General features: G+C 41.8%; 1 protein-coding gene across 19 annotated transcripts in view; it reads right to left on the bottom strand.

Annotated features, from left to right (window-relative positions):
• MCTP2 (multiple C2 and transmembrane domain containing 2) overlaps window positions 1-23,609 on the bottom strand; it is a 254,545-nt gene that overhangs the window by 164,881 nt on the left and 66,055 nt on the right. For all 19 annotated transcript variants that reach the window (XR_010151516.1, XR_010151517.1, XM_016927477.4 and 16 more), the window contains exons 2-4: window positions 21,999-22,531; window positions 6,467-6,529; window positions 5,179-5,287 (exon numbers count right to left, since the gene is read on the bottom strand). Coding sequence is in view for 10 of the 19 variants with exons in the window: in XM_016927477.4 (XP_016782966.2) it covers window positions 5,179-5,287; window positions 6,467-6,529; window positions 21,999-22,463 (637 nt within the window). In the remaining 9 variants the exon portion in view is untranslated. The remainder of the gene's footprint in view (window positions 1-5,178; window positions 5,288-6,466; window positions 6,530-21,998; window positions 22,532-23,609) is intronic.

The following is a 23,609-nucleotide window of genomic DNA, read 5'->3' as shown; positions in this document are numbered from 1 at the left end:
AAGCTTCCATTAAATCAGCAGCTGGACCAGGTGACCTGTATGAAAGTCGTCTTCATCTCTGAAATCATATAAATCCTTTTTGCTGACTTTCATCACCAAGCCCCAGAAGAACACCAGTGTAGTGCCCATTTCATTGAGGAAACCCAAGACATGCTTGTTGAATAAGGGAGTAAGTGTCTAAATCCTGTTCATTCTGCAAAGGTACTTTCCCTTGTATAACAGGCCTCAATGCTCCTTAAGTCCAGCACTGAAGTTGGATTTCTTCAACGAAGAACTAAAATTTATTACAAATATTCTGTGTATAAACCATCGGTTATAGCACAGGAGGGCATACAAAGATTAATAAACTAGGGCCAGGCGCAGTGGCTCACACCTGTAATCCCAGCACTTTGGGAGGCCGAGGCGGGTGGATCACAAGGTCAGGAGATCGAGACCATCCTGGCTAACACGGTGAAACCCTGTCTCTACTAAAAATACAAAAATTAGCTGGGCGTGGTGGCGGGTGCCTGTAGTCCCAACTACTTGGGAGGCTGAGACAGGAGAATGGCGTGAACCCAGGAGGTGGAGCTTGCAGTGAGCCGAGTCTGTGCCACCGCACTCCAGCCTGGGCGACAGAGCGAGACTCCATCTCAAAAAAAAAAAAAAAAAAAAAAAAAGATTAATAAACTATTCTCCCTCCTAATACAGCACTAAGATTGTAATAGAGCAGATCAGTCATTTACCCAATTAAGGATAAAGGTGTATGTTTTATAAAGGTAAAATCTTGTAAGATTGATATAAAGGTAAAATCTTATAAGATTGAGGTGAGACAGAGCTTATGCCTGTGAAAAACATAAAAGACTGCATAGGACAAATGCCATCTGAGTCTGTATTGAAAGATACTTCCTATTGCAACAATAACCTATTGGTTTAGTATCTACAGAATTGGAGAACACGTTATAAAGACTAAATATTGTAAATGCATAGATAAGCCAAAAACATTTTATAGTTAGTACTTTAGCATATCACACAGTTTCTTAAACCTGTTTTAATTGGGTTAATACTAAATTAAATTATATTCCAAGAATACAAATTAAGTAAAGCTGAGACCAATGACAGACAGCAAACAGGTAGTGAGAAAAAGCCCCAGGAAAATACAATGTCTGGCTAACATAATCAAGAGTTGAAACTCTACCTCTAAGGAGAAGCATGGGTTTCTTCTCATGTGCCGACACCCACCTGTGACAGGGACTGCCTAGAGCAAAGGTTCTCAAAGTGTGGTTCCTGCGCCAGCAGCATCAGCCTTACCTGGGAACTTGTTAGAAATGCAAATTCCCAGGCCCCACCCCAGACACACTGAATCAGAGAGTCTGTGTGCGGGGCTCAGAGATGTGCATTTTCATTAGTTCCTAAGATTCTTCTGAGGCTCATTCAATTTTGAGAACTATTGGTCCAAAGGATTGTGTTAGATAAAACTTCTGAGTCTGGGTTGGGTTTTGTAGAAAATAATGCTGTATTGATAAGTGACGTTGTTCCTAGGCAAAGGAGGCAGGAGTGAGGGAGCACATGTATTAGTAATGAGGACCCCTTCTTGAACCCACAGTGGACACTCAAATGCTGTCTTGCCCTGAGCAGGCTCAAGATCATACCTTCATCTTAATACTTGTGATAATCAAACAGAAATTAACACAGTCAGAGCATAGGAAGGCATCCCCAAGGTATAAAAGTGAAATAAAAAATGTTGAAAGAGTGGGGTATTTTCTTAACAGATAACAATAAAGCATCCCCAAAATGAAAGAAAAAAAAAAAACCAAGAACAATTACTACTGGTTTCAAAAGAAATGGGGACTGAAACAGCACAGTTTATGACCTAGACTCCTTATTAGGTATTTACATTTGGATTATATTAGGTTTGCACAAAATAAAAGCCAAATTCTCACATGATGTTTTGGCTGTGATGAAACTCTGCAGAGAGAGATGACAATGGCTGGGGTTAGAGCAGACTTTGGTCTTGAAACAGCAAGATATGGAGCAAGTGCACATAAGCCCTATTGTATCATTTTCCGATGTGTGCAAGGGCTTCATCATCTAATCAGTGTACTGACCATCTACTCGGAATCTGCTGTAACTGCATCAGTTTCATAGAGAAGTATAGTATTGCCTGACAGCAGTGAGGGAGAAAGAACTAGAAAAAAATGGAGAAAGCTAGAAAAGGAGTAGCTGGCCAACAGAAGAGGTCCAGGGCCTGTATATATCCCTAAACTTAAAAACTATTGGCCGGGCGTGGTGGCTCACACCTGTAATCCTAGCACTTTGGGGGGCCAAGGTGGGCAGATCACAAGGTCAGGAGTTTGAGACCAGCCTGGCGAAACTCTGTCTCTACTAAAAATACAAAAATTAGCTGGACATGGTGGTACGTGCCTGTAATCCCAGCTATTCGGGAGGCTGAGGCAGGAGAATCGCTTGAACCCAGGAGGCGGAGGTTGCAGTGAGCTAAGATTGTGCCACTGCACTCCAGCCTGGGCGACAGAGCTAGACTCCGTCTCAAAAAACAAAATTTTTTTTTTTGAAGAAATTCCATAAATGTAAAACAGGAAATGTAGCTTGAGAACATTTTCTTCCTAGTAATGTAAAATACACACTCTCTAGAACACTCTTCTACTCGCCAGAGAAATGGTTACAAAATGAATTTGATAGTCATTTTTGACAAAAGTAACCACTGGACACTGTGCCGGATCAGGGCAAGAATCAGGATATTTGTGGGAGGCACCCCTACACTGGTTTATGATTACATCTTTCAGATATTATTTCAGGCATAAAATGCTATCTGCCCCAAGCCATTAAAAAAGAACACAAGAGATGCAGTTGTAAAAATAGATACATTTATAATAATAATAGAAATGAGAAGGGATACACTTGATAGGTAAGAAATTATGACTTTGATTAAAAAAAACTATTTACCAACAAGTAGGCAATAATTTTTTCACTATTTTAAAATGCTACGTCTGAGAAAACATGAGCAAGAGAAAGAGAGAAGAGAAATTTTGATTAAGAAAAAAAAGGACATACTTCATACAGTTCTGAAAGATGAAAGCCACATGAGATCAGTTCATGGAAGAATCCATATCCAGAGACATGAGCAGTAAAGAGTCACAGCAAAGATGTTTCTGGGTAGTGGTGGAGTGGGAGGGTAGGAGAGTGGAAGGGTGTATGGCAGGTGAACCACGAATGCTCCAGGCTTGGAGGCAGCAGGTAAGATGGCCAGTGCAGCTCAGTGTGACTGGTGGGTTCAGCACAAAAAGAGAGCTGGATGGGCCAGCACTGTCCTATGCCTTGAGGCTGAGCAATGCCCAGCAAAGGCACCTGAAAATAAGCAGAAGCAGATAGCACAGGTGTATGCACAGAGAAAAGCTTTAAGTGGAAGGTGATAACCCGGACGAATGGGAAGAACCTAGCCTGAACTACCGGCTCACCCTGTCCTGCAGCATGCCCCAGCTCTCCTCATCATCACCAAATTGCAGGACATAGTAAGCAAAAATAACATCCACAGATGGGGAAGAGAAAAACACAAATAAAATGATAAGCAAACCGCTCCAGAGAATCAAACATGTAAAAAAAATAATGTCCTAAATGGGAGACAGTCAATACATTAAACTGATATCCAAGAAATAGAGCAGCAAGCAGGATATTTTAAATGAATACTTAATATTCTCAAAAAGGGATGGGATTGTCAAACAAAATAGGTTATAAAAATGAAAAACATAACAATTGGTAAACAGAACAGTACAATGTAAACAACTGACAAGAAAATGAGCAAGCTGAAGATCAAGCTGAAGAATTCTTCCCGAGAGGAAAAAGTCATGGGAAAAATGAAAAAGAAAACCTAAGAGACATAGAAGACAGACCAAAGAGTCAATAGACCCTTCCTTTATTGAAAAGATGTTCCAAAACAGAATAGACAGGAAGCAACAGGAGAAACCGTCTAAGAACCGAAGCAAGAAAAAGAACTCTTTAGAATAAAAAGGCCTCAGCTACTGAACCAAATAAATAAATAAATACCATAAAGAAAAAAACAGATACATTTGCCTACAATGAAATGAAAAACTTCTAAAGGACAAAAGAGGCCATACAATTAAGGATAAGCAACAGACTGGGAGAAAAATATTTGCAATATATAACTAATGTCAATGCTGAAAATTATGAAGAATTATAAAAATTTAGAAGAAAACACTCAGTTGAAAACTGGACATTATATAAGTTAATGCCTGCCATCTTCCCAACAGCCTGTAAGGTAGGTTAATCTTACTATCCTTGTTTTACAAATAAACAACCCAAGGCATCAAGTGGTCAAGCAACATTTCTCAGATCCAACAGCCATGAATGGAGAAGCCAAGATCTGAGCCCAGGTAGTCTAGCTCCACTGTCTGCTCTTAAACACATGCCATTTTAATACAAGGTTTAGCCTTATCTGTGCACAGAAGCATATACAATATGTTTATTACAGCATCATTTATAGTGCAAAGACAGAAGGAAAAAAACAACTACCATCAGCAGAGAAATAAACAAAACATTATACATTATATATAATGTACATAATTATACATTAAATAATATGTAGTATTTAAAAGAAAGGCAATATATGTACATGGAAAAGCATGGTCAATTTTGAAGACCTGTACATTTAAAAATATACAGGTATGTATTTATGGCTAGGTAGACACTTGTAAAAGATAAATAAAACAATCACAGGCAGACACTAGCTATTAGAGGGAGTCCAGTGAGATTTCAAAGCAGAAGGGAGATAGTTTCAAAGGCATTTCTGTCAATGTGTACATCTGATGACCTTATACTAAGGATGGGCTCACATTTTTCTCATGAATAATTAAAGTAGGATTGAGGAAACATTTTCTTGAACAGTTGCTATATGCCAGGCGTAAAGCTATCAGAGTTATCTCATTCCATTCTAAAACAACTTCACGTGATGATTCGTATCATTAACCTAATAATAAAGAAGAATAGTAAGGTTTAGTGTGTTTAAATGATTCACTGCAAATGTCTTATACCTGGAGAGACTTAGATCTGAGCTACTGTCTATCCTAAACCATGCTGTGATGTCAAAGCCTGACTGACAATATTGATACAAGGACAGAGAGAAAGAAGTTTCCAGGCTACACCCACCATAACAGACCCAGGTCTTACCACAGCGATCTCGGACAACCAGGTTCCGGCCTTCCTTCAGGTGTATGGTGAGGAGGTATGCAAAAGGGCTGGGGAGGTTACTCAAGCCATCACTGGCTTCCCCCGGTACCTGCACAGATGGAGAAGGCAGTTAAGACAGTATGTCTTGGGCCCAAGCAAGAGAATTTCAGAAATACTTCTTGATTTTGGAGGGAAAAAAGAAAGGCCACTATGATGATCAACTGTCATCCCCAACTCCTCCTCACTATGACAACTTGGTTACCCTGCTTTATTAAAAAGTCCCTTACATTTCTCCCCAGTGGGATTTTATCAGAATTCAGAAGTAAATATGATTACATCTTTGCAAGGTTAGCCTTCCAAGAATTAGATAACAAACCTCTGAAATACCCTCATTAAATTACTGCAGGATCCCTTGTTATAAAACTCAGGGTAGAGCCCCAAGAGAGGCAACAGGAGGAAGAAGTGCAGCTGCAGGCCTGGCTCCCAAGAACATGTGTCCCCGCTTCCAAGTTCAGATGTAAGATGCCCCGTCCTGTCCTCCACCCTTCCCACCAACCCCCATCACCTCTGTAGACCTCCATGTGTAGTAAAATTTCAGTTCTGGGCACTCAGCTGATGCCCCCGCAAGCCCATATGTCCAAATGACACATGCTCTTCCCTGGGTCCCCAAAGGACATTGTCTCTGTCCAGTGCTCTCCCGGCTTTTCCACCCTTCTCTTTCATTCTCTGGCACCCACTCTTAGTGTCTCTTACTCTAATCCTCACAGTCTCACCTCCCCGCAACTCAGTCACTTCCTCCTCCAGAAATGCATCAACTCCTGCGGGCCATATTGTAGAATTCAAGTCTGTTTTTGAATATGTATTACATGAGCCCAATTAAATTTTTGAGTCATTTCAAACTTTTGACTGTCCTTAAAGGGAAAGGGCAAATAAAATCATTTATCATTCACTTATTGGACATTCAATTAATCGATCTTGTGGCTAAGCCACCCTTGACATCCTTCTTTTGAAAGTTTCAAAGCACTTCAAAATGGCTTTATCTGCCTTACTATCTCACTCAATTTCATAGTTACTCTGTATTTTTAGAAGAATCTCTCCCAGTCTGACAAATCAATAGACACTGAATTAATCTCCTCCAGCCAAAATTTGCAAGGCCTGGTTTTGTAAGTGGATACGGTTTGGCATTTTTTTTTTTCAGCAATAAAAGAGGCAAAAAAAATACAAACCCAAACATTTGATGAGAAATATCTACAACATTTAATGTTTCTTTTTAAGGAATGCCACTCACAGATTGTTCTTCAAAATGCTGAGATGTCATAGAAGCATTCAGGTCACTGCTTCCACATAGCTTCTGCAAAGAAAAAGAAAAAAAAAATCTGCTTTACAAAAGCAAATTCATACCAACTCAGGAAGATACCCTCTATCAGGTCTTTCCCTTTGGAAATCTGATATTTGCATATGCAGCTTCAGTGAGGGCCGCCTTCCTGTTTGTTGGCAAGGAGACGTGGATTCAGTGGTGTCAACCTAGCTGTGTCCTCTGCCGCCTAAGTCACTGGATAAGAGGAACTGCACGCCCCTGCTGGGCCACATGGCATCCCTAGTTCACCCACATGTTTAGCATGCAAATAGCTTTGTTCCCAGAGAAAGCAGTGGGGCAGCAGAGCCACTGTGCCAGATCCCTCCCAAGTGGGCCAGTCTGGCCCTCAGCCTCCGATGTGAAACGAGCAGCTCAGGATCCAGAGAATTGAGCATGTCCGTTCGGAAGGAAACGTTTCAAAGTGTGATCTGAGAGACCTTCCTCAAGCCATACCTTCATGGGGCTAGCAACTGATCAATCGCCAAACCAAAACCGGGAAATGCAAATTCTGAACAGATGACCTCAGAATGAGAGGTGTCTATGTTTCCCAGTTTTTGTTTGTTGTTTTTTTTTTTTTAGACAGAGTCTCACTCTGTTGCCCAGGCTGGAGTGCAATGGCACGATCTCGGCTCACTGCAACCTCCGCCTCCTGAGTTCAAGTGATTCTCCTGCCTCAGCCTCCCGAGTAGCTGGGATTACAAGCACCTGTAACAACGCCTGGATAATTTTTGTACTTTTAGTAGAGATAGGGTTTCACCATATTGGCCAGGCTGGTCTCTTGGCCAGGCTGGTCTCGGACTCCCAACCTCGTGATCTGCCTGCCTCACCCTCCCAAAGTGCTGGGATTACAGGTGTGAGCCACCGTGCCCGGCCCCTGTGTTTCCCAATTTTAAAATGCTTCTCGTACCCAGGAAATGAGTCCACAGGGCAATGACACATGCACATTGCAGTAGTTAGTATGGGGCACAGATTCCTCAGTTGTGTCAGCTTTTATAGGCACAAAGGAGATTTTATCTGTTTCTGGAACTTTAACAGAGTTTCTGGGCTGAATGTGAGGACAGCTGCCTGCAATGAGAGGCAGAGTGGAGGGGGGACATGGGCAAATGGCCTCCCGGCAATTTGAGGATATTCCTGTTTGGCACATTAGCCAGGACTGATTGCGTCAATGAAAAACACAGAATTTCCCCTCCAAAGACGACTGGATAACTTCACTGCTATGGGCCAATTTGGAGATGAGAGGCAGCCCCGGAGACAATGCTTAGGAAACCATGAGCCACTGTGGGTAGGGGCACTGATGACATTTGTCCTTTCCATGCACAGTGACCACCGGTGACCACCTGGACATGACTCAGACATCCAGCTTGATGGCAGGCTACCTTCCGAGACACACATTCGCTCTGTCCAGTGCAGCTTCAAGAAGCAACAAAACATCCAGACCAGGGGGCAAATCTTCAGCACCCACGAGAAATGGTGAGGAGCTGCAAACAAGGGCGGGCTTTCTGGCCCACTGCCTCTGCATGCAGTGACATTGAGAAAGGCTGCAACTGGGCAGAAACGAGCCCTGAGTACAAGAAGGCATGGAGCCTCATGGGGCTAGGACAAAGAGGCCCTAAGGTTCTTGTAATCTGCGGTTCTTACCCTTGCCTCTTTCCCCATCAGTCCCAGGTTTAATGTCCCTAGACTGTGAATACACTGTGTTCAGTTCAGGTTAATTCGTGCAGGATCAAGAGTGATTTCAGACACAAGCTTTTTCTAGGGCCCTGGCACTGCAGCCACTATATGCCTCTGACCCAGGAAGTACCACCACTGCCTAGGCAGGAAGACAGCCCTAACTCTCAATGTGGCTTGATGACGGACAAGAAAAGAGGCCACAGGTCCTTTGTCAAACAACCTCTCCCTTAGTCCTTGGTATCTCCTGCATGTGTTAGGTATAAAAGGACCCCCAGGTGAGTTGGGCAGTACTCTCTGAAGTCCACTTTATGACAATAATCAGAACCTTATTCAACTTACTGACTTTCCCAATATCAATAGATTTATTTGTATGTGTTTTATACCATACACTATCATTTCCCAATAATGCAATCAAATGCAATCATTCTGCCTGATTTCCGGCATCAATAACCATGCCTTCACATGCATAGCCAAGAGTGAATGGTGCTGATGCTCTGAAGCCTGAAAAATCACATGCTATGGTCTCCAGTTCTATTAATTGAATCAATGCTCTACCTAACCAATCCCATTTTGAAGATAATTCCACAAAACTATTGGGATCCACTAAAGTGGATAATAACACTTTTGATTAAAGTGTTATGTCATTAGCCAAGGATAATGATAGTCTTGTATCTTCTACTTTCAAGTGGAGGAGTGGACAGAGGTATGATTAAACCGTATCACCCCTCAGACTGGACCATATATATTCTCCCAAGTTGGCCTCACTGTACTGAATGATGATGTTAATTAAATGACAAAATTAATCCACCTAACCACCATCATTTACATGCTATCAAAAATAAAAACGGAGCTTTTATTCAAATATGTGATAAGTCTTCCACTTATAACAACAAGGAAATTCAATGTGAGGAATGACATTAATTCAACATTATGGCTGGTTTTACTCACAGAAAAGTCACAGAACTTAAAGTTATGGTTCCCACAGCCACCGTAACTGTCACACACCATATATAAACACCAAGATAGGAAAGTGATTACCATAAAGAACAGCAAAATGTTCCATATGCACAGGAGGATGGAGTTACAGCCGCTGGGGGACACATAACTTTGGATATTCCCCCACACTCTTGCATAGTGCCTGTGGTATTATTCGTTGAGTAGAAGTTGCATTATTTTCACCTGCTTTATAAAACTAGAAACTACATCAGTAACTTACTTTCTCATTAAAAAGAGCAGAATTAATATTTATTTCATCAGGAATACCCCAGAATACCACTATTACTAGATTTTTAAAAAATGTTCCCTAGGCTGAGTGTAGTGGCTCATGCCTGTAATCCCAGCACTTTGGGAGGCCGAGGTGGGCGGATCACCTGAGGTCAGGAGTTCGAGACCAGCCTGGCCAACATGGCAACCCCCCCCCCCCAATCTCTAATAAAAATACAAAAATTAGCCGGGTGTGGTGGCGTGCACCTGTCATCCCAGTTTCTCGGGAGGCTGAGGCAGGAGAGTCACCTGAACCCAGGATGTGGAGGTTGCAGTGAGCCAAGATCATATCACTGTACTCCAGGCTGGGCAACAGAGTGAGACTCCGTCTCAAAAATAAAACAAAAAAAAGAAAGTTCCCAATAAATGTAACCAAGCACTGTGGATTGCCTTTGTTTTTTGTTTTTGTTTGTTTGTTTGTTTTTGAGACAAGGTCTCCCTCTGTCACCCAGGCTGGAGTGCACTGACATGTTCATAGCTCACTGCAGCCTCGACCTCCTGGAACTTTAAGCCATCCTCCTGCCTCGGCCTCCTGAGTAGCTGAGATTACAAGTGCACACCATCACACTTGGCTAAGTTTTGTTTTATTTTATAAATATTTTAGAATATAAAAATTTTTAAATAGATATATGTTGTAGTATTATATATTATTTTATGTTATAAAATATTTTATAATAAAATAGTTTTATTTATTTTATAAATTTTCTTACAAAATTTATTTTTGTAGAGATGCCTTCTCACAGCCACCATAATTGTCACACACCAGCCCAGGCTGGTCTCCATCTCCTGGCCTTAAGTGATCTTCCCACCTTGGCCTCCCACAAAGCACTAGAATTACAGATATGAGCTACTGTGCTTGGCCTTTTTAAAAAAAAATTTACTTAAAAAAATTAACACACTGTAAAATTGACATTTTCCATGTGTACACTACCATAGTTTTAAACACCTGTATATATTTGTATAACCCCCACCACAATCATAATAATAGAACAGTTCTACCACCCAAAAAAATGCCTCTGTGCTATTCCACTTTGACCCCCATCTGTGGTCAAATCTTCCAACTCTAGAACCATGGCAAGTAATTGTATATTTTCATCATATAGTTTTATCTTTTCTAGAATATCATATCATTGGAATCATACAGTATTTAAATGTTTGAGACTGGAATCTTTTACCCAACTTAATGCCTTCGAAATCCATAAAGGTTGTCATCCGCGTCATTCTTTTTTATTGCTGAGTAGTATTCCATCCTAGGGATGTACTATCTATTGATTGTTTACCTAATAAGCATCATTTTAACATCTCAAACAAATTTTGTACAAGTACATACTCAGGAAGAGAAATAATTTTAAATATTGTCAAAGCTAATAAGTCTCAATATGACAAAACTGTCTAATTACATACTAGCATTCAGAAACATAGCATTAACATCTTGGAATGAGCACTATTACAAGATTAGTCTTCCCTTGCATAGCTCTCACTGCTGCCTTTCAGGTAAGTGTTTTTCATTTGTGTTTTTTTAAATAAAAGCAAGTTTGCATTGATATTTCCATTCTGCCTTGCTAAACTGAAATTTATGGGAAGGTAATACATACTTTGCATTCCCTTTAGATGTGGATTTTCCTTCCATAAGAATGCAAATATATTAAAATTCGGCAGGATATGGGGAGATACTGGAATGGCAGATCAATTATTTTAAAAAGAAAATCTTCTCTAGTCACCAAGGACTTTGAGATTGAGGGCAAGAAACTGTTGTGAATAAACATTTTCCTTTCAATATACACTAAATGTGATCCTGTACAAATACCATCTCCCATGTGGCTGTCTGAAGGGTCTTACTATGAGGCACACACAGGAAGCCAAATTAAAAATTAGGTAAGCAGTCACTGTTTGTTTACATTTCAGAGGAAGAAAACATAAACCCACATCCAGAAAAGCTAAATAAGAGTAAAAATTTGGCTGAACAAATCAATAGTATTCTCTTTAAAAACTGCCCCATTAAAGTACATAAATGTATACATATTGCATATTTAATCTATAACCTGTATCTTGTCTATCTAGAATATGTATATTTAAGAATATAGGAGTCACAAACACAAATACAAATACATAGAGGACAAAGGAAGTTACAAAATAAGCAAAAGGAATCAGACGGCTCCAGTAAGCATGAAGCAGCAACTGGACACAGTGATAGAATGAAAAGTGAGCTACATGGCAACGAGAGGTCAAAACTGGAAGGTGTATTCAGAAGACAATCAAGCCTACTAAACGGCCAAGTCTGTTCTTTTTTTGTACCACTTTTCAGGAGGTTATGGATCATACAATCAAGGTGTATAAATTAATTCTCTCTCATCTCCAAGACTGGTCTCTAAAAGTGATTTCCCTGCTGTACTGACTGTCTAATCTAATAGCAAAATATGAATCGTGTGTGTGTGTGTGTCCATATACCTTGCTCAAGCATATGATGGTATAAAACAGTCAGTAAATTACATCCCATGAGACAAATCCAGCCCGCCGCTTGCTTTTACAAATAAAGTTTGATTGAAATACACCGCTGTCTACTTGTTCTTGTGTTGTCTATGGCCAATGTCATGTGACCTCACCTTGAGTAGTTGTGACAGAGGCCTGTGGCCCACAAAGCTCTGGCCCTTTCTAAAAAAAAAGTTTATCAACCCCTGTTGAAATGCTCTAAAACTCTGCATATTTAGTAATATCTGTCCACTGACCTGCCGTAAGTTTTTTGCATGTTTATTAACAGGAGATACTTTAAAAAATGGTTGCTTGTACATCGCCGAGCACTTCCTAATGTAAAATTTATGCTCCTTGTAACTTCTTAAAACAAGTCCACAGGCTGTCATTAGTCTCCCCAATTGGCAAAGAGGAAAGCAGAGCCAGGAGGCTAAATGGCCATCACAGGAAAGCTGGAGAGTTCGGCCCTGGAGAGCACTCTAGGTTGGGCTTCCCCTGAGTGACCTGGGTACGCTGCTCTTTTCACTGTACCACCCCTGCGTCAGGAGAATCCCAAAACAGCACACCTCACCTGACCGGGAGGCAGCTGTACATGGTAGTGAACAAGGCTCTGGAGTCCAGAAGACCTGGATTTGAGTCCCACCTCTGCTACTTCCTAGCTTTCTGTCCTTGAAAAATATACCTAAAATTCAAGACATGGGAACATCTCTCAATGGATCAAAACAGATTCTTATAGGTTGTTAGAATAATTAAATCACTCAGAGGGTATTTACTGAAAGCCTTTTCTCAGACAGACACTGTGCGAGGACTCTTTGTATATAGAGGAAACCAAATAGATGTGGTCTGATAATATTTATGTAGAAATTAGCAGAGTTCCTTACACATAAACCCTCAGTAAGTAGCATTAGATTGGTGTTGCTGTTCTATTTATTATTATGAATTATATTAGTAATAGTCATAAAACAGCCTATGTGTTTGGGAAGAGGGGATCAAAAGAACTTGATGAAGGTGGTGAGCAATCTGAGTCCCTTTCTTAGCTCCCTCCAACATTCCCCACCGAAAGTGACCAGGACAAAGTCAGAGACTGGCTGACGAAGCCTCGGGACAGTGCCATTTTCCCTCTGCCCACAGCCCATCAGCCTGTGCGCCATTTCTCCATATCTTTTGTCCAAGGCAAAGCTTGGACTTACTGCTATACCCAGTGTCTACAGCAGACACAGCAAGCACTGCCCGTGTGCCAACGATTCCTTCTGCCCTATGAGTGATGCAGCATTGAGCCCATGGGGTTCCTGTGCATCCCGCTCATTCAGTGCACTAAGCAGCTAGAGTTGCCTGGCAAGATAGGAACGCCCTACATGATGTGGCTTCTGTTAACTTCTCTGCCATCTCCTCCCATTGCCGCCTCACTGCCTCCTCTCCAGCCTCACTGCTTCCTTGCTCTTCCTGAAACATCAGGGACACTCCTGCTACCCTGGGGCCTTTATGCTTGCTGTTCTCTTTTTCTGGAAGGCTTTTCTCTAGCTATGCACACAACCCACTTCCTCACCTCCTCCATATCTTTGTGTGAAGGTTATCTTCTCGGAAAAGGTCCTTCCTGACCACTCTGTACAAAATGATAACACCTCCCCCCCAGCACCTACTCTGCTTTCTTTCTCTCCATGACACTTTATGTTCTGATTATATCTATAGCTTGCCACCTTTCCCAGTGGAAACTCCATGAGGAAGGTGACTTTTTTCTATTTTGTTGACTACTGTGTCCCTAGTGGCTGGATCTGCATCAGCACAAAGCAGGCGTTCAACAGGTGCGAAGGGAAGGAAGAAGAACAGCAAGACCGAGCCCATGATGGACCCTGGGATGTAGCTGACACACCTGCCTCTCTGACACACCATCACATATTGAGGTACGACTTTCGAGATCACACAAAAATAGTAAAAATGACGTCATTGAAGTGTAGAGAAACTGACGCACTTGTTTAATTTTGCAACCTGGAGGTCGTTTCCTCTCCTCTGTGGTTTCTCACTCTCCTTCTCTGTGATCACTAACCTGAAGCTATGCAGTTGCCAAGCCATTTCTGGAAATATCTCAATGGGGAACTTCTCTAAATCACTCAACCCACCCACGTAAGTGCATGCCAAAGCTAGTTATTCACAACTCCAACTGCCAAATGAAATGTCAGGGAAGGACATACCCCATTGTGGAATTACATGGATTATGGGAAAGGGGGAATGATCCTTTCTTTCATAATTCTTAGTTATTGACCATAACAATGAGCCCATTCAATCTTGATAATTATCCTTGTGTTTAAAAGGACACAGTGGACACAGAAAAATAAATGTCTTCCTTTTGTGATCAACTTTTTTTATCTCCAGATCTGAGCTCTCCCATTTGCAGAATTGTACTTCCAAACTCATGTTATACCCACAGTTCTGCGCACAGTCTCAGGATTCAGACAATCCTGGAGTTAGATCCTGTCTCTGACACTTACTAGCTGGATGACATTAAGCAAGTCACTAAAATTCCCCAAACCTCCATGTCATTCTGAAAAATAAGCAATGTTAAAAATAATTATAAACACTAATGAATACAACCAAAATCATGGCAGTAAGCACTTGTTAGGTGCTTGTGGCTGGCAGGTACTGGGCTAAGACCTTCATATTTTTCTAGCCCCACAGACAAACTTAACTAATCTGTATTACTCTCTGCCTATCTAAGTCTTACTAATTCTCAAAAGGAGTTCTCTTCAAGCCTTTCCTGACCACCCTGCTCAGAGTAACCTCCCCACTCATCTCAACTGATTATCTAGCACTGAGTAGAGACTGGTTGGTATTGCTGGTCCTTTTTTTCAGTGTCTGTGTCTAACCCCAATTTCACCATCAATACCTACGGCAAGAACCAGAATAGACCGTATGCATTTTCTAAATACTTAGCTGATTTTACAATGCATGTTAAAAGCGTCTTGTAAAGTAAGTACTAGGAGAGTGCTGACTAGAGGAGAAAATGAGGAGAAAAAAACTACATAAGAAGAAAAAAATAAAAAGATAAGCTCCTCTCCCTCCGAGTTCCCTTAACTTTAGCTTCTTCACATTTCGTCTGACACTTAGAAACTCCTTTCTTTAGGGCCCTACCCACGTAGGGCCTCCATGTATCACCCTTCCCCAGCACAACTAAAGTTCTTATGGCTTTCCAAGCCTTTGGCAGTGGCTGGAAAGTCAATTGCAGTGATAATATGAATCAATATACATGCATACCATATAAGCAAGGTTTGCAGAAAGGCCGGGAGAAGAAGAAAAATGACATTTCTACTCTTCAAGACCTTAAACTCTAACAAGAGAGACTGACTTCTAAACAGCTATGTGTGTATACACACACACCTATAAAAAGGTATATATATACACTCCCATACATATATATATATATCCGCATGTGTGTGTATGTGTGTGGAGGTATTGGTATGTGGCAGTAGACTATGGTGCTCTTACCTCCTCTTTTGCCACAAGTCTTGGTGACAAGAGCAATGAGATCGTCCTCTGAGGCTAAAACTGTTAAGATCACAGAGTTAGTCAGCTCATGCGACTATAACAAAATACCACTTACTAGGTGGCTTAAACAACAGAAACCCACTTCCTGCCTTGCAGATGACTCCATTCTCACTGTGTCCTCACATGGTGGGGAATGAGAGACCTCTGGTGTCTCTTTCTCTTGTATAAGGACACCAGTTCCATTGGATCAGGGCTCCATGCTTCTGACCTCACTTATCCTTAATCGCCTCCTAAAGGCCATATCTTCAATACAGTCATGTAAAGGTTAGAGATTCAACATAAGAACTTGGTCTGGGGGACACAATTCAATCCAAGCAATGACTCTTTATCCGTCAGCACCCAGACATACAAAGTCACCTAAAGGACACAATATGGATGCCAGGCCACCATGATAAGATATCAGCCTTACAATTAATGAAGTGATAACATACAATTAATGAAATAATGTGTCAATCAGAAAAAGGGAGAGGTCATGCCAGGAAGCCTCAATAAAAGTTTGGACTTGTTCAGAAGGAGGGACTTTAAAATCCAGGCTTCCTGGACTAAGTGGACTCACAGAGATGGATAAAGGTGGCCCTAGCAGACAAAGTGTGAGTATGTCAAGTTCTAATTTGTGGCTCAGTACCCATTGTGAGATGGATGGTGTATGAAATGCCATTCAGCATGGAGCCCATGCATTCTCCCTGCAGTGTGCCAATCCCTGCACCAATTTTCCCGATTCTTATGTGACTTCTCCTAAAGGCTGACTGTGGGGAGGAAATGCATTTCAAGTGTTTCCAGGCCCTGAGATAATAATTTCTCCTCACAGGTTAATGAAGTAGACATTGATTATGATTTGACTTTCTGTGTGATTTGACAAAAATGAAGAATGAGCTGTTTACATCCAAAGAACATTAGAGTCTTTAATTTTTATTATTTTTTTTGAGATGGCATCTTGCCCTGTCACCCTTGCTGGACTGCATGGGCACAATCACAGCCCACTGCAACCTCTGCCTCCTGGGTTCGAGCGATTCTCACGCCTCAGCCTCCTCAGTAGCTGGGACCACAGGCATGTGCCACCATGCCTAGCTAATTTTTATATTTTTAGTAGAGACAGGATTTTACCACGTTGGCAAGGCTGGTCTTGACCTTCTGACCTCAAGTGATCCACCCATGTTAGCCTCCCAAAGTGCTGGGATTACAGGCATGAGCCACCACATCTGGCCTAGAGTCTTCAAAGTATTTAATTCTCATGGCAAATTAGTTGTGATTGTCATTTGTAGCTCAGACTCGTGACCATCTGGTTATCATGAGTCAGTCCTCTGAGCTAGATGACCACTGGACAGTTAGTACATGTCTTAGAGCACGCTGACTTTCTCAAGAACTTACTCAGTGATGCCCTTGCCCAGGACCAATTTGTCTTCCCCTTTCTACCTCCTCTTCCTGTTGTAATCCCTTCTTCTCTCTACAGATTTCTCCACAGAACAGATTGAGGTTAGTGCTCAGTCAGAGTAAAAGTGACATGCTATGAAAATGAAGGCAGGCTGATTATACTCACCGAAGAGTTGGAAAAAGCACCACAGAGAAGGAAGGTTTCCACTAGGCCTTGAAGTATGGGAAGGATTTCAGTAGAACAGAATGAATATGAAGTAAGTTTGCTCCGTGTCCCCACCCAAATCTCATCTTGTAGCTCCCATAATTCCCACATGTTGTAGGAGGGACCCATGGGAGATGACTGAACCACGGGGAGACTCTTTCCCATGCTGTTCTTGTGATAGTGAATGGGTCTCATGAGATCTGATGGTTTTATGACGGGGAGTGTGATAGTTAATGCTGAGTGTCAACTCGATTAGACTGAAGGATATAAAATATTGATCCTGGGTGTGTCTGTGAGGGTGTTGCTAAAAGAGATTAACGTTTGAGTCAGTGGGCTGGGAAAGGCAGACCCACCCTTAATCTGGGTGGGCATCACCTAATCAGCTGCCAGTGTGGCTAGAATATAAGCAGGCAGAAAAATGTGAAAACAGACTGGCCTAGCCTCCCAGCCTACACCTTTCTCCTATGCTGGATGCTTCCTGCCCTCAAACATCCGAATCCAAATTCTTCAGTTTTGGAACCTGGACTGCTTGCTCCTCAGCCTGTAGATGGCCTACTGTGGGACCATGTGATCATGTGAGATAATATTTAATAAACATATATATATATATATATTCCATTAGTTCTGTCCCTCTAGACAGAACTATATATATATATATAGTATGTGTGTGTGTGTGTGTGTGTGTATATATATATATATTCCATTAGTACTGCCCCTCTAGAGAACCCTAATACAGGGAGTTTCCTTGTCCATGCTCTCTCCCTTTGCTGGCTGCCATCCATGTAAGACATGACTTGCTCCTCCTTGCCTTCTGCCATGATTGTGAGGCCTCCCCAGCCATGTGGAACTGTAAGTCGTCCATATGAAACCTCTTTCTTTTGTAATTTGCCCAGTCTCGTTATGTCTATCAGTAGCATGAAAATGGACTAATATGATAGGTAAGAGAGGAGGAAACATGTGAGATGACAAAAGACCCCACAAACATGAAAAGCAGGGAAAGTAAGAGACTACCATTATTCACAGGTGTTTGGCTTGAACAGCTAGGTGAATAATGGTGATATTGCCAAGAAATCATGGTCTATGTTTGAGGTGGTTCTTCAGGGAGACTGAATTCTGTCAAAACAAGTTGAAACCAGGTTCCTATGAGACATCCAGTAGGGTGTGGATCCGGAGCTCAAGAGAGAGTCTGGCTAAATCCTCTTCCACGGATGTATCCTTTCTTCTAAGCGTATGTTCTCACCTTTTGGTTTTACAGCCGGATTTGGCATTTGCAATATTTTAGGCTCTGCCTGTCCTGTTTTTCACATTCCTTCTTCCTTGCCCCTCATCCTTACTTTCCTCTTTTGCCCCATCATTCCATTTCCCCGTAACAGTAGACTAACAATTCACTTTCTTTGCTGATGCTGGTGGGCCTGGAGGTGACTGCAGAATTCAGGCATTGCTGATATTTGGGGTCCACTGCCACAGGCTTACTCTCTACGTATCTGAGTCTTACTAATTCTCAAAAGGAGTTCTCTTCAAGCCTTTCCTGACCACCCTGCTCAGAGTAACCTCCCCACTTATCTCAACTGGCACCAGAGCAGCGTTGGTACACAACAGAAGAGGCAAACCCCTAGGGATCCCTCAGGCCACAGATGCTCAGTGCTTGCCTGACCCCTCTGGAAAGCTAAAAACAAAGTAAGTTAAACTGAGAACACTGGACAAAAATCTGATTGTCCTTGCTGTACACCAGGCTTGCCACATGCCAACTCCTTCCTTCTTCTTCATTTCTTCCTCATTCCACACAAGGTATAGAAAGCCACCAGCTATTAACTAGGAAGAAACAGATAAGCCATATCTAAAACACAGAGGAACCAATTCCCAAACTCTCAGGTGACATGAATTCTGCAGGAATTCCCTCTTTGTTTAAAAAAAAAAAAAAAAGCAAAAATGATAAATTCAGAGTTAAAATCAATATCAAATTTCAGCCAAAAAGTTTACACCTGCCTAAACCTCTAATTTAAATTATCATATAAAATAAAATTGAGTATTTTTTCAAAAACCACATATGATTTTAATTAAATCATAAACTAAAGAAAACTCACAGGAAAAACACAAATACCCAAGTAACCTGAATGCACTATCATTCAGGTTGCTATCATCGTTTTTGTATTAAACAAATATCAGCTGAGCATACGTTATGTGCTATGCGCAAGGCATGAAGCTAGACGCTTAGAAAACAAAGACAAAGGTGTCTCCCCAGCCATGCCAATCCTCCAAATCAACACAGCCTAGTGGAGAAGATAAGTAAGGAAGCCCCTCTTCTGTACCATGTGATAAACTGGTAGTGGGACAGGGCCTTAAACATCAGACTCCAGGTTCTTCAGTTTTGGAACTCAGACTGGGTAGTGGGACAGGCCCAACTCAAACAGGCAGGACTGAGGGGAGGAGCCGGTGAGGAGGGAGCTGGGTGGGCAGAACTAGACTGCAAGGGATCCTAGGGGTCTGATCAGCCGCACTCCCGTCCCTCCGTCCTCTGCAAGCATGCCACCCAGCAAAGCAACGGCACTCAAGTAGAGAGAACCTCAACGCTGAACGGTAGAATCAGTCTTGGTCTTTGTTTTGTACTTTCTAGGTCAGAAAAAGAGGAGCAAAGGATTCATTTTTGAGAAAAAAGGTTAAAAAAATGGTTGCGTTAAAAGGGAAAAACCAAATGATCCAGAATAACCTATTCTGGAAGGAATCTGCCTATTCTAAGCTTTCTGCATTTAGCCTGGAGAAGATAAAATAGCCAACCCAACAACCCCACATCTACTATCATGGACCAGCCCACACCCTTCCAGACACACATCACACCACAAAGCTCCCAGTGCCTCCAATCCAGGTAGAGCAAAACACTCATCACCCCCAACAGCACCCATCCACACTTCAGGCCTGTGATCACCAGCTTTCCTCACCTGGCAAGCACACTATCCTCTGTGCCAACTTGGACACTGCTTCACAGATAACATGCCCTCATTTTCCACACACTGATCCCCTCCTTCCAGTGAGCTGCCAGACCAGGCTGAAACATTTTGCAACAACAGCTCTGATATCCAGTAGCCTCTTATGCTCTGCTTGTAAGATCTCCCAAAAAATCACAGTTGGAGGGCAGAGGCACTTTCTTACCCATCTCTATTTCCAATAGCAACTTTCACACTGCCTGGCCTAGAGTAGCATTCAAATATTTCTGTTTAATCAACAAAGACAATAAAAGTTCTTTTTTTTTTTTTTTTGAGACAGAGTCTCACTCTGTCACCCAGGCTGGAGTGCAGTGGTGCGATCTTAGCTCACTGCAGGTTCTACCTCCCGCGTTCATGCCATTCTCCTGCCTCAGCCTCCCAAGTAGCTGGGACTACAGGTGCCCGCCACCACGCCCGGCTAATTTTTTTGTATTTTTAGTAGAGATGGGGTTTCACCATGTTAGCTAGGATGGTCTCAATCTCCTGAACTCGTGATCCACCCACCTCGGTCTCCCAAAGTACTGGGATTACAGGAACGAGCCACCGTGCCCGGCCATGACAATAAAAGTTCTAAATGGTTTAACAGCAGTCGCTTCAAAAAAATTCCTTCTGAGTATGAAAATGTTAGCATATCAAAGCCAAGAAGCCCACTTTCATTTTCTGGTCAGGAAAAAAAAAGACGAAGATTAACTTTATTATATAATTCAACAGGTTACCTTCCTTATACTGACCTGATTTAATAATCTACTTCATTTGCATTTTGTTTAAAAGAAACATGTATTTCAAATTCATAAATAACTAAAAAGTCAAAAAAGGTTTACAAAATGGGTTTTATAAAATGTAATGCCAAATAAAAAAATAGTTAAAATCATTTATGGGTAATGGTGTCTTAATATAGTAATGCTTGCTAACGAATATGGCCATGATATCCTCCAAACATCCATGATCCCTTCCCTGGTGAAACCCTGATACATGGAATAAGCAATGAGTTTTGTTTCTAAAAGTGAAACTAAAAATCCAAGTTAAACAACCAGTTTTCTAGGCAATTGTAACACTAACCTGGAACACAGAAAAATTAACCCCTTACTTCAACATGGAAACCTACTTCAGTGTCAGTAACGAAAGACTTTTTAAAGACAACTAATTACATCAGTCACTTAAATCATGATTTGGTAACCTGGGGATTGAATTTAAATTATATTCACCCTTGAAATAAAATATTTGTGTCATCATTATATTTGGTTAATTAATTGTATTGAAATACTAAAGTTTTGTTAACTTTTTAAAAGAATGCTTGTTCACAGGTGAGTGCACACACAGGTATAAAATAGAAGGAAGTTCAAATCCTAAGGCAGTCAAAGGGGGACATACATTCATATGCTTCTTAGGAGTAATAATATGCATGGTTTTTCTACAGGTATGACTGGGCAATGGTGTAGTGAGAGACACAAACATACACTTAAAAAAAAATTCCAGGAAAAGTTAGGTACTTAATTTCTTTGCCAGGAGACAGATAAAAGAGAATTCATCCAGTATGGCTTTTAATGTCCTAAAGTATTCTGGAAGAGTTATTTGTAATAGCTTTAAAACACACAGAGGTCAACCCTAAAACTAATGGGAACACTGGGTGCAATCAATACTGCATTAATTTAAATTCTTGTAAACAACATTCTCCCCATCTGAGCTAACCACGAAAATAACTCCTAACCAAATTTTCCAAGGGGAGGGGAAGGGGAAGGGGGAGGGGGAGGGAGAAAGGGAGGGAGAGAAGGAGAGAGGGAGAGGGAGAGGGAGAGAGGGAGAGGGAGGGAGGGAGACGGAGGGAGAGAGAGAGAAAGAGGGGGGAGGGGGAGAGAGAGAGGGAGGGGGGAAGAGAGAGGGAGACGGGGAGAGAGGGAGAAAGAGAGGGAAAGAGAGAGAGAGAGAGAGACAAAAAAAAATGAGAGCCCAGCCCTATTCTCACCTCTGGCTCTTCTGGTGCATCCCCTCCAAGGGAAGTTTTCTGAAGATCAAAGATGCCATTGCTGGACACCCGTCTCTGCTCAGCAGGAGAGGCATAGGCCTCCTCTGAGTCTGTTTCCACCACATGGAGGTGACTGGCTTCTTCCTGGCTCCAATCCAATTCTTCTTCAGACTGTTTCAAGGAGCTACTGCTGCTCTTGGGAAAGATCCCTGCAGTGGACAGACTGCTGGGCACCGAGGTGTAGGAAAACTGTGGCCCGGAGTAAGCCCGGCCCTCTGGGGCCAAGGCCTCAGCCTCCAGGAGATCAGGCACAGAGAGGCTGAGACGGCGGTCCAAGTGATGCCTTGCCCTTAGATCTGGGGGCTTACTTGGGTTCTTTTTCACCTTCTTCTTGCTCAAGTTGATCAACAATGGCCTGGTCCGCTGTTTTAATGAGCCCCAAACAGATGGTTTATCCAGATCCATGGCTGCATGAAGACCCAAGAAGCCACTTCTCAGAAGTACACCTCTACTGAAAACAACTGCAATGACTCCTATAAAACAGAAAACAACAACAACAACAACAAAAAAACATGAACCTTCTTGGTGGCAGTAAGGCACATCAAAGTGGGAAACACGACTCAAAAATCTTACAGTTTCCAGTAAATGATTAAGACTGCAACATTTGATTGGTAACTTGTATAAATATTGGGAAAATCATTTTTAAAGAACTTTTTAAAAGAATTTTATCAGAGCAACTGTAGAAACATTAAAACGAAGAATGAGATGATAAGGTTGGCACCAAAAAAAAAAATGCTTCATGAAGAGATAACTGTCTTATTTCTTTCCCAGAGGAAGCGGAGCTAAAGACATTCACGAGAACACCAACAGCAGCTGTTCTTCAGTATGATCAAGGGGTGGGGACTTTCTACTTCTCTAAACCGGAGGTCAACAAACAGTCTCAGTGCAGGGCCAGTTATTAAATATTTTAGACTTGGTGGGCCAGATGGTGTCTGTCGCTACTACTCAACTCTGCTGCGCGACATCAAAGGAGACAGACACAATACCTAAATGAAAGAATGTGGCTGTGTTGTAATAAAACTTTGCAAACCCAGCAGACTGTGGCTTGCTGATCCCTGCTTTAACCATGTCAACTTCCTTCCCAGAATTAAGTGTACGTTTTCAAGAACAAAAACATGGCCCTATCGACTAGGATTCCATCTAGTATCTTTCAAATTTATATTCACATACAGGTGATTAGAGCAAAAAACATTTATAAAAATGTGAGTTTTGTTCTTATTCAGAAGAAATGACAAAATTCCCATAATGAAGCCCTTAAACAAAGCAAGCTTCTGAGATGTAGCCTGAGAATGTGAATGAAAGTGTGGCTCACTAGCAGTTGGTTATGAGGGATAAGGATGCTTCACACAGACAGTAAATACGTAATTACAGAGTAGGGTAAATGCTGTGGAGGAAAGTGGTGATTTGGGATATAACAGGTTGAACTCATCAGGGATCAAATCAAAATCAAATTTGCAGAAATAACCCTTATTTTATGTGTCCCATGCCTCATAATAAATCCTTTCAGTTTGAAAAAGAACAGGATGGGCAGACACTGAGACCTGGCCTGTT

The sequence above is a fragment of the Pan troglodytes genome, chromosome 16 (genome assembly GCF_028858775.2).
Source record: "Pan troglodytes isolate AG18354 chromosome 16, NHGRI_mPanTro3-v2.0_pri, whole genome shotgun sequence".
In the NCBI taxonomy this organism is placed as follows: domain Eukaryota; kingdom Metazoa; phylum Chordata; class Mammalia; order Primates; family Hominidae; genus Pan; species Pan troglodytes.
This window is presented reverse-complemented; position numbering and strand designations above follow the sequence as displayed.